General features: G+C 39.3%; 1 protein-coding gene across 2 annotated transcripts in view; it reads left to right on the top strand.

The window, feature by feature from the left end:
• NFX1 (nuclear transcription factor, X-box binding 1) overlaps positions 1–12,363 on the top strand; it is a 75,013-nt gene that overhangs the window by 47,833 nt on the left and 14,817 nt on the right. For both annotated transcript variants that reach the window (XM_040481467.1, XM_040481466.1), the window contains exons 12-15: positions 3,533–3,612; positions 4,764–4,872; positions 8,962–9,081; positions 11,372–11,451. In XM_040481467.1, the coding sequence (XP_040337401.1) occupies positions 3,533–3,612; positions 4,764–4,872; positions 8,962–9,081; positions 11,372–11,451 (389 nt within the window). The remainder of the gene's footprint in view (positions 1–3,532; positions 3,613–4,763; positions 4,873–8,961; positions 9,082–11,371; positions 11,452–12,363) is intronic.

Raw genomic sequence — 12,363 nt, forward strand, 5'->3', positions numbered from 1 at the left:
AGTTCTGGTTAATTAAGTTCTAAAAAAGGTAAGTGTAGTCAAATCTGCAGTTTACTTTAAAATGTATCAAATATTAAGGTAAATTGATAGGTGGATAGAAAGGTGAAAAAATAATGGTAAAATCTCAGTAATGGGCATATGGATATTCACTGTAAAGTTGTTTCAACTTTTATGTTTGGAAATTTTCATAATAAAATGGTAGTAGTGGGGGTGAAGGAGAATAATACCTAATGCAGCAAGCTTTTTACATACTGACTCTGATGCTAGATCCCCTTAAAGCTTGATATGACTGTTGGACACCTAGAACAGGTACTCAGCCAGCAAACCTTCTTAACCTTGAGGCCTACAGTATTGTTTCTTCCTTTGTCTTTGATCCTGACATCCCACACTATTAAGATTCTGTCTTTTGCTCACCATCACTTAGTCTTTTGTTTAAGCCACCTTAATACCTGTTTGGAAAAGTGATAGAAGTTAAATGTGTACAAAATAAAAAGATCTTATTCTGGCCAGGAAGAAAGCTGTTTTAGATTAGGATGCTTTTGTCTGCAGGTATCAAAAACCCAAGGAAAAATAACTTTAGCAATAAGGGGCTTTACTGTCTCACATAATAGGAAGTATGGAGGCAGAACAAGTCCAGAGTTGGTTAATTCCAACCTCCTGATTCCAGGACTCCTGTTCAGCTTCTCTGATTTTCTTGGTTTTCTCCTCATGGATATAAGTTAGCCACAAGTCCACACATCAACATCTTACCCAGCAATATCTAAAGGAAAGAAAGAGATTCTTAAGCTTCCTTTCCTTCTCAAGAGCAAGGAAGACCATCCTGAGAGGACCTCAGTACACTTTGTATCACATGCTCCTGCCTAAACCCAACGTTGGCAAAGAAAATGGAATTAATAGGCTAGACATTTCTACATTCAGCCCTGAAACTAGGAGCACATGGGTACCTAGTTTCTGAGCAGAATTAAGCCTCTGTTAGCCTTAAGAAGGTGGGGAGTGGGGGGCGCCTGGGTGGCTCAGTCGGTTAAGCAGCCGACTTTGGCTCAGGTCATGATCTCACGGTCCGTGAGTTCGAGCCCCGCGTCGGGCTCTGTGCTGACAGCTCAGAGCCTGGAGCCTGTTTCAGATTCTGTGTCTCCCTCTCTCTGACCCTCCCCCGTTCATGCTCTGTCTCTCTCTGTCTCAAAAATAAATAAACGTTAAAAAAAAATTAAAAAAAAAAGAAGAAGGTGGGGAGTGGTTGTTTGGAAGGTAAGCAGAAATATCTGCCTTAAAACCACAGTCAAAATTGTGGTTATTAAAAATATAATTTGAAAAAATTACATTAATATGCTTTTAAAGTAAAAAATAATAATAATAAAAAAATAAAAACAATATAAAGGAAAAAGTGAAAATACACCCTAACCTGATTTTTCCCTCCTCCCCTTCCCTGATGACACTGTTACTAGTTTGTTGGATTTGGGTCCAGATATTTTTCTGTATTCATATAGCTTTATACATCTGCCAGTTTTATTTTTTCCTCCTAAACTTAATTTTATACTAAACATATTGTTTGCAATTTGGTTTTTTTTTTTTTTCTTCCCTCAAAGACATTTTCTATGTCAGTGTATATAACTCTCCCTCTTTCACAGTATTCTGTATGTGGGTATGCCACAGTGAGGTTCACTCTTGCCCTCTTGGTGATCATTTAGTTTGTCTCCAGTTTTTCCCCATTATGAATAATACAGTATCCATCTTGTCCCACTTTTTAAAACTTTATCATGAAAATTTTTAACCGTATGTGAGAGTAGAAAGATTAATATAATAAAACCCTATGCACCTGTCACCCATCATCAGTAATCAGCATTTTGCCTATCTTGTTTCCATCCCTTCCTTCCCTCCTTTTTATTTTCACTGAAGTACTTTGAAAATAAATCTCAAACATCGTTTCACTCATAAACACTTCAGCACCTAGCCTATTTTTAAAAATTGAGGTAAAATTCACATAATGTAGAATGGGCTGTTTTAAAGTGTACAATTCAGGGGTGCCTGGGTAGTCAGTTGGTTAAGTGTCTGACTCTTGATTTCAACTCAGGTCATGACTTCATAGTTCATGAGGTCGAGCCCCATGTCAGGCTGTACGCTGACAGTGCAGAGCCTGCTTGAGAGTCTCTCCCTCTCTCACTGCCCCTCCCCTGCTCACTTTCACATGCACTGTCTCTCTCTTAAAGTAAGCATTTATTTAAAGTGTACAATTCATTGGCATGTAACAGATTCACAGTGTTGTGCAACCATCACCTCTATCTAGTTCTAAAACATTTTCATACCTAAGGGGGAGACCCTGTATTCATTAACTTTTCACTTCCCACTCACTACCCCCTCAAGCCCCGAGGAACCACTAAACTGCTATGGGTTTACCTATTCTGAGTATTTCATATAAATGGAATTTTATAATACATAACCTTTTTATACCCAGCTTTTTTCACTTAGCATGTTTTCAAGATTCATCCATGTGTAGCACATATCAGTACTTCATTCCTCTTTCTGACTGAATAGTACTTCATTGTGTGGATATATCGCAATTTATTCATCTGTTGATGGACATTATGGGTTGTTTCGATCTTCTGGCTATTTGGATTAGTGCTACTATCAACATTTGTACACAGTTTTTGTTTAAATTTTTTTGGATACATACCTACAAGTGGAGTTGATGGATCATATGATAATTGTGTGTACTTTAATTTAAAGATTGCCACAGCAGTTTTCCGTAGCACCTACATCATTTTACATTCCCACCACCCAGACACCCCACTTATTTTTTTGTTTTTATTTTTGTTTCTTATGTGTTTTTTTTCTTAAAGCTATCCTATGTAGATATGAAGTGATATGTCATTAAGGTTTTGATTTGCATTTCCCTAGTGATGCTGAACATTTTTAAATGTACTTTGCCATTTGTAATCTTTGGAAAAGAGTCTGTTTAAGTCCTTTGTCTTTTAATTGGGTTCTCTTCTTGTTGAGTTGTAAGAATTCTTTATGTATTTTAGATCCTAGAGCTTTATAGATAGATGATTTGCAAATATTTTCTCTTGTTATTTTCTCTTGTCTTTTCACTTTCTTAGTGGTGTCGTTGGTACACAAAATCTTTCAGTTTTGATCAAGCCCCAATTTGTGTTTCTTCTTTTGTTGCTTGTGCAACAAAATATATTAAAATATATAAAAATATATTTTCAAAAGTATATGTATAGGAATAGTTACTTAAAATAGAATTACCATTTAAATTTTTGATAGATAACATATGTGTACCAAAAGTTTATACTCCCATCCACGTAGTGTGCCTTGTTCTCTACACCTTCACCCGTACCATATTGTCTTTTTTTTTCTGTACAATCTGACAGGTGAAAATTTTTAGCATATCTTATTTTAATATGCATTTTCACCATAACTAATTTATTTACATTATTACATATGTGTTTCTTCAGCTTGTAGTCATCGAATATTTGTTGAGTGAATGTTCATCTCCTTTACCTTTTTTTTTCTTTTTAATTGGCCACAACAGATGCTACATTTATGTGTGATAAGCGATGTAACAAGAAACGGTTGTGTGGACGACATAAATGTAATGAGATATGCTGTGTGGTAAGTGGACCTATCATTAGGTACAATCAGATTTCATTCATCCGGGGGCCAAGCATCTAGAAACCTCAGCCATCTGGAATGTAGTCCAGATTCAGACATCACTGGGAGAGGCCCCTGAGCAGCAGTGAGAGAGCTGCCCAGAGAGACAGGCCTGGGCCTTTTTAGGCCTTTGCCAAGTCAAGAAGTCAGCCAGTGGCAATATGGGGAAAGAGAAGAAAGACAGAAGCCCTCAGGCTCCAGAGCCTAAGACCATCAGATGAGCATACAGTCCTCTGCAGGAGATTGTGTGCTGTCCCAATACACAGATTGGGCTGGTCTTAGCAATTTGGGCTTTGGGTTTCATATACAGCTTGGATCAGGTCAATAGGCAAAATGAGTGGGGCGTTTTTGAAAGGAGCAAGTTTCAGTTATCTGAAGTATTCACTTATATGGAACTAAATAAAGCACTACCTGGCAGTAATTGGGTTACCATGTTGTGCGTGTGTTTGTGTGTGTACAAACAAGAGCACACAGTGCCATTAGCAAAGTAGTGCATGTATACACATGCTTATGTATGTATATCATACATAATTGTTATTTTTGAAGTTTACATATTGATAAGATGAAGAATGATGAAATTGTACAACATATTAAGACTTATTTTTAGGGGCGCCTGGGTGGTTCAGTCAGTTTAGCATCTGACTTTGGCTCAGGTCATGATCTTGTGGTTTGTGAGTTCAAGCCTTGTATCAGGCTTGCTACTGTCACAAAGAGCCCATTTCAGATCTTCTCTCTCCCTCTCTCTCTCTGCCCCTCCCCTGCTCGCTGGCTCTGTCTCTCAAAAATAAACATTAAAAAAAAAAGACTTATTTATAAATCAGTATTTGAAGACATAAAGACTTCTTCCTATTATTGAAAATTTCAAACATATACAAAAGCAGAAAGATTAGCATGCATCCCATATATGCAACATCCAGCTTCAGTAGTGATCAGCTCATAACTAATCTTGTTTCATCCACCTCTCCACCTGCTCCCTCTGATTATTTTGAAGCTAATTCCAGACATCATTTCATCCATAACTGTAGAAAGCTTTTTTTTAATTAATCTTCTTGTTGTTTGTGGAAAATATAAAATGTAGATAATTTTGCAAACAAATATGAATCTCTTCTTAGGATAAGGAGCACAAGTGTCCTTTGATTTGTGGGAGGAAACTCCGTTGTGGCCTTCATAGATGTGAAGAACCTTGTCATCGTGGGAACTGCCAGTCATGCTGGCAAGCCAGTGAGTGTCTTCACTGTATGCTTTTATTAAAGAGTTTTCTAGGGATCTGTGGGTGGCTCAGTTGGTTAAGTGTCCAGCTCTTGATTTCGGCTCAGGTCATGATTTCACAGTTGTGAGACCGAGCCCCATGTTGGGCTCTGCGCTGGGTGTGGACCCTGCTTAAGATTCTCTCTCCCTCTCTGCACCTCCCCTGTGCTGTCTCAAAAAATTTATTAAACAGTTAATTGATTAAAAAGTTTGATAGGGGCACCTGAGTGGTTCAGTCCATTAAGCATCCAACTCTTGATTTTGGCCTAGGTCATATGTTCTTGCAGTGGGTGGGATTGAGCCCCACATTGGGTTCTGTACTGATAGTGCAGTGCCTGCTTAAAATTCTCTCTCTCCCTATCTCTCTCTCAGAATAAATAAATTAACTTAAAAAAAAAAAAAACTCTAAGAGTTGTCTAGAAGTTCGGGCATAATATATTTTGAGGGACTTATTAGTTTGGTATGGGTTACTCAACTAAGCCTAAGTATTTCAGATATGTTGTGACTTTAAAAAGTTATTCTCATGCTGCATTGTCATCCCTGCAAGTACGAAACTTGGGATGTAAGCAACAATCCTAAAATGAGATCTGGTTCATTAATGGATTACTCTTAAATATCATTGAACCAAATTCTGTCCTCAGCAGTCTTCCTTCTCTGTATTATTAGCAGCAGTTTGTAAACTTTTTCATCTTAGGACTTACTTACATTCTTAAAAATTGCCAAGGACCCTCAAAGAGCTCTTTTTATGTGAATTATAGCTATACTTATCATATTAGAGATTAAAATGAGGAATTTAAAAAATATGTATTAGGTTTTTTCTTTTAATTTAAACTTTAGTTAACATACAGTGCAATATTGGCCTCAGGAGTAGAATTCAGTGATTCATCACTTACATTCCTTCAGCACTTACAACATGCAGTGCTCATCACAAGTGCCCTCCTTAATACCCATCACCCATCTAGCCCATCCCCCACCCTCCTCCCTCCATCAACTCTTAGTTTGTTCTAGTTTGTTCTCTGTCTTTAAGAGTCTCTTGTGGTTTCTTTCCCTCTCTCTGTCCCCCACCTCCCTTTCCATATGTTTATCTGTTTTGTTTCTTTTTTTTTTTTTTTTTAAGTTTATTTTATTTTTGGGACAGACAGAGACAGAGCATGAACGGGGGAGGGGCAGAGAGAGAGGGAGACACAGAATCGGAAGCAGGCTCCAGGCTCCGAGCCATCAGCCCAGAGCCTGACGCGGGGCTCGAACTCACGGACCGCGAGATCGTGACCTGGCTGAAGTCGGACGCTTAACCGACTGCGCCACCCAGGCGCCCCTCTGTTTTGTTTCTTAAATTCCACATACAAGTGAAATCATAGGTTGTCTTTGTCTGATTGACTGATCTCACTTAGTATATACATTCCAGCTCCATCCATGTTGTTGCATATGGCAAGGTTTTGTTCTTTTTGATGGCTGAGTAACATCTCATTGTATATATGTACCACATCATCTTTATCCATTGATCAGTCAGTGGACATTTGGGCTCTCTCCATAGTTTGGCTATTGTTAGTAATGCTGCTGTAAATTTTGGGGTGTGTATACCCCTCCAAATCTGTATTTTTATATCCTTTGAGTAAATACCTACTAGTGCAATTGCTGGGTGGTTCTGTTTCTAGTTCTGTTTCTAGTTTTGTGAGGAACCTCCACGCTGTTTCTCCAGAGTGGCTGTACCAGTTTTCATCCCTACCAACAGTACAAGAGAGTTCCCCTTTCTCTACATCCTTGCCAACACCTGTTGTTTCTTGTGTTATTAATTTTAGCCATTCTGACAAGTGTGAAGTGGTATTTCATTGTGGTTTTGATTTGTGTTTCTCTGATGATGGATGATGTTGAGCCTCCTTTCATGTGTCTGTTAGCCATGTGTATGTCTTCTCTGGAAAAATGTCTATTCATGTCTTCTGCCCATTTCTTAACTGGGTTATTTGTTTTTTGGGTGTTGAATTTGGTAAGTTCTTTATAGATTTTGGATACTACCCATTTATCAGGTAATATCGTTTTGCAAATATCTTCTCCCATTCCTCAGGCTGCCTTCTAGTTTTGTTGATTGTTTCCTTTGCTGTGCAGAAGCTTTTTAATCTTGATGAAGTCCCAGTAGTTCGTGTTCACTTTCATTTCCCTTGCCTTTGGTGACATCTAGAAAAAAGTTGCTACGGCCAAGGTCAGAGAGGTTGCTCCCTGTGATCTCCTCCAGGATTTTGATAGTTTCCTATCCCATATTAGTTGTTTTTTTAGTATATGTGCTGCTGAAGTGAGCACTCATACTAGTTTATTTTTAATAACCAGATTTTTTTTTAATGTTTATTTATTTTTGACAGAGACAGAGAGAGAGAGAGAGAGAGACAGAGCACAAAGGAGGGGCAGAGAGGGGGGACAGAGGATCCGAAGCAAGTTCTGCGGTGACATCAGACAACCCAGTGCAGGGCTTGATCTCATGAACCATGAGACTATGACTTGAGCCGAAGTCAGATGCTTAACTGACTGAGACACCCAGGCTCACCATAAAATAAATAAACAAATTTTTATAACAGCCAGACTATATTTTAGTGTGCAGCGTAAGCACTTTATTTCAGATTATGGAAAAGACATGTATTTAAGGATCAATTGTTTTTTTCTTTACTGCTTCATCGAGGACTTTTTTGTGGTGATGAAACTACAGTGATTACAGTTTGGTACTACTGCCTTGATTTGCGCTAAGACCCTGGCAGTTTTACCAACTCTTGGTTTTGCACCATCACTGCAAATGTCAACATAGCAGGGCAAAGAACCATGTCTTAGTCTGATTATGAAAATAATTTTGGCCTTATGGACTCCCTGAACACCCTCAGGGACCCCTAAGGGTCAACAGAGCATACTTTGAGAACTGCTACACTAAAAGATTGGCCTAGATCAAGATTTCCCAAAATGTCTTTGATAGAATGCTAGACCTACTTAATTTCAAAAAGGAGTTGAGTCAGTGCATTGATATAAATCACACACACATGAATTCCATGAAAACAACTTACATGGCCCCTTGCCCTTTACCTAGCTAATTCACATATATTAGCTTGTTGAATGGATAGGTCAAAGTTTGGTATTCCCATTTGACCAGTAGAAAGCTCAGAGATGTTAAACTACCACCCCACAGTCACTAAGTAAGTAAGTAGTAGGTCCGGGACCAGAAGCCTAAGTCTCCTGACTATATTTATGGGGCTCTTTACACCACATTGTATAGTCTCTGATGGGTTTGCTGAAGAGAGTGCTGACTGGAGAGGGGCAGTAGGTGGAAGAATCTCAAGAGCCCTGGGCTTCTGACCCTTGGTGACCTAGTTGGGAACCATGGCCAAAGTCCTGGCCTTTACTAAAACTTAGAGTTGGAGAACTGACTCCTCTTGGGATTTAGGAGTTAAGAGAGCTCATGACAAGGTAGGCTGCTTATTAGAGCTGTCCAGTGTGAGCCCTCATTTTGATTTGACTTGTGGCCTGTGTGTAATGAACTCAGATGTAGCTCTGTGCTTCATTTCAACTTCACATTGCTAGTATGATAGGTGTTGATTAGACCTGTAAGAATTTTTTTGAGTGGCTTCAGTGCTTCTCTGAGGTGTATATTCAAATATATATTTTTGTATGTTTGTTAATTACCTGTGGCTTTATTAATCTCTATCCATTTTCCTAACTAAAGGAGTTTGAAAAAATAAAAAGCTATGTCTTTAACAGAAGTCTCTTGTTCTCTCAAAAGAGATGGTCTATAGATCTGTTGTTTATAAAATATATGTAAAAATTTCCTGGGTTACTCATGGACTTACAGTTTGTTGCAAGTAAAAATGAAATGCTTCTTATCTGTCTGCTCCATTGCCACCAGCTCAGGTTTAATAAAATAAAAACACTTTTTGAAAAAAGCGGTCCCCTAAAAAGTAATACAAGCCAAAATAAATGTGTGTGTGTGTGTGTGTGTGTGTGTGTGTGTGTGTGTGTGTGTGTGTTGTCTGTGTAAATATGTATGTGCACATCATGAAAGGTTGTTTTGTTTCATTGCTGCTCCATCAGGTTTTGATGAATTAACCTGCCACTGTGGTGCGTCAGTGATCTACCCTCCAGTTCCCTGTGGCACCAGACCCCCCGAGTGTACCCAGACCTGTGCCAGAGTCCATGAATGTGACCATCCAGGTGGGTCCCAACTCCTTGCCTCCCCCATCTCACAGCCTGTTTCACACTGTGTCATTTAGGATGTTGCATGACAGTCTTTACTGCTCTGAGGTCATGTTGTGATGGCCACCCCTGTTCCCTGTTCTCAGGGGCTGCTTCTGTGAAGGTGAGTCTGTGATCTGGGCCACAGCTGAGAATCAACAGTGCACTCCATTTCTTTACTCAGTGGATATCAAACACACCTGAAAGGCTGGAAGAATCTCCAGCTGATCTTGTCTTTCAGGGACTTTTCTTCTTGTTGCCTTCAATTTTGATTTATATTTCAAAGTTGAACATCTTTTTGTAAAATTGAAACTAACTTTTTGTTGTTAAGGAAGTAATATATGTTTACTGTATAAAAAGAAAGATGGGTGCCTAGGTGGCTCAGTTGGTTAAGCATCCAACTCTTGATTTCGGCTCAGCTCATAATCTCACAGTTATGAGTTTGAGCCCCACATAGGGACTCTGCATTGACAGTGCAGAGTCTGCTTAGGATTCTCTCTCTCCCTCTCTCTGCCTCTCCTCCACTCATGTGAATGCTCTCTCTCTCTCTCTCTCAGAATAAATGAGATGAAGTCAAAAGATTGAAATTAAATCATCCATTATGTCACCTTTTTACACCTTAATATATATTTCTCAGGGCTTTTTACATGGGCAAAATAGATATTTGCATTTTTTTCATAATATTAAAGTGTGATGCTACTGATTTTTCCCTCTTGTAATTTTAATCTTTCTTCTTGTCAATGAATATTTTTCTACAATATAGATTTTTAGTGGTTAATGGAGTGTGCTGTTACATGGATGGGCTATAACTTAGTCTCATGTTGTTAGATAATTATTTCCAATTCTTCTTTCATAAACTGCTGTAGACATCCGGCTAGCAGCTACTTAATACCATCCATTTTCTGTCCAGTCTAGTCACTAGCTTTCCTCTAGGACCATAGTAGGCTCATCATTTCATTTTACCAAGTCCCAGAGGCAAACCTGAAATAACTGAAGTCACCAGATTTGGTACTTACAGTAAGCCATATAGTTAAGACTGACAAATAAACAACCCGTTTTCATTTTTTGAGTATTTTAATAGAGTAAAAAAGAAGTAAATTCCTCATGAAGTAGAATGTCCCTTCTTTCCCGGGGACCTTTGGAGGGCCCTCCCAACTTAGTTTGGTGTTCACACCAGATGAAGTAAGTGCCCGAGCCAATACTCACCCACTCCCTCCTTTTTTTTTTTTTTTTTTTTTTTAACATTTTTATTTATTTTTGAGACAGAGAGAGACAGAGCATGAACGGGGCAGGGGCAGAGAGAGGGAGACACAGAATCAGAAGCAGGCTCCAGGCTCTGAGCCATCAGCCCAGAGCCCGACGCGGGGCTCGAACTCACGGACCGCGAGATCGTGACCTGAGCTGAAGTCGGATGCTTAACCGACTGAGCCACCCAGGCGCCCCACCCACTCCCTCCTTCACACTCATTTGCAAATGTCACAGATGAAGTCCAAATCCTGGTGGGTAATGTCCATAATAAGAACTTAACCATTTTTGAGGTGTGTTGTTTTAGCCCACTTTTGTTCAGCATTCTTTTAACTTTTCTTGAGAGTTAGTTGTATACCCACCATGGTATCAGACACAGAGAGAGGTTCAGAGGAAGAAAAAAGTAACCCATGATCTCAAGATTTTTCTGTTCTTCCCAAGAGGAAGAGGATGGTAGTTATATGCACATGACACACAACCAACCGTTTCGTAAAGATGGGCCAGATAACATGGTAGCAAGCCATTGACATTAGGGAGTGTAAGAGAGCTCTGAGCAGGGTATGGTCAGCCAAGAAAGGCTTTGTTGGAGGAGATGAGTTAGGATAACTGCCTCTTACAGGCAGCAAGGAAATGGAAAGGAATCAGGGGAGCATGTCAGATGGCATGAGTAGCAGAGATAACTGAGCTGTATGTCATAGGGCCAAAAGAATGACTGAGTAGAATGGACAGACCAGGGTCTGTGCTGCAGGAGATGAGTGGAAAAGCTGCCTCCTTCTCTGCTTCTGTGTTTGGTGTGTCTGTCCCACCTCAGTGGGATTTCTTTTACTCACTCATGCTCATCCTTCAGCACTTTGAAATAAAGTTGCCTACTTTTTACTTTCCTGTGACCATTTTAAAAAGTATTCCCAGCTTCTAAACTTAAAAGTTCTATGTTCTATACCATTAAAACATATATAGTAATTTATGTGCTTTATTTAAACATTATTCCTAGACATAATTCCTAATTTCCTTTCTCTCTTAACAGTGTATCATTCTTGTCATAGTGAAGAGAAGTGTCCCCCTTGTACTTTCCTGACTCAGAAGTGGTGCATGGGCAAACACGAGGTAAGTTTTCTCTCCCAAGTATTCATTGTTCCAGCTAGAGATTTATGATTGAATTACTTTTAGAGTTGTTAGTCTCATTGTTTCTCAAAGTAAAAATATACTCCAAGAAGCAGAGGTTTGCTTTGGCCCCTTTTTTCTTTTCTTTTTTTAAGTTAAGGTAGAATTTGGGGTGCCTGCATGGCTCAGTTGGTTAAGTAACTGACTTCGGCTCAGGTCATGATCTCACAGTGTGTGAGTTCAAGCCCCGTGTAGGTCTCTGTGCTGGCAGCACAGAGCGTACTTTGGATTCTCTTTCTCCCTCTCTCTCTGCTCCTCCCCTGCTCATGTGCTCTCTCTCTCTCTCCCTCTCTCTCTCAAAATAAATAAAATAAACATTTTAATTAATTAAGGTATAATTTGCATAAAATAGAATTTTACCCTTTTAAGTGTACAGGTCCTTGAGTTTTGCAAAAACATTCATACAGTCATGTAACCATCACCATAATCGAGATGTAGAATAGTTCATTCACCCCCCAAATATTCCTTCGTGCCCTTTTTTTTTTTTAAGTTTTTATTTATTTATAATCTCTACACCCAATGTGGAGCTTGAACTCATGACCTTGAGATCAAGAGTCACATGCTGTACTAACTGAGCCAGCCAGGTGTCCCTCCTTCATGCATCTCTATAGTTATTTTCCCTCCTGTCTCCAGGCCCCAGCAATCAATGATCTATTATCTGTCCCAGTAGTTTTGCCTTTTCCAGAATGTCACATGAATGAAGTCATACAATAGGTAGTATAGTGAGCCTCTTTTGCTTTCATTTTTACTCTGGTTGCAACTAAGTTAAACTCAGTCAGGTGACCTTGAGAACATGGGTTGTATTTCAGAGACAACTTCCAGGTTCACCAGCAAAGGTTGCTAGCCTGCATAAAG

Source organism: Herpailurus yagouaroundi, unplaced genomic scaffold (genome assembly GCF_014898765.1).
Source record: "Herpailurus yagouaroundi ecotype Mexico unplaced genomic scaffold, PumYag 160, whole genome shotgun sequence".
In the NCBI taxonomy this organism is placed as follows: domain Eukaryota; kingdom Metazoa; phylum Chordata; class Mammalia; order Carnivora; family Felidae; genus Herpailurus; species Herpailurus yagouaroundi.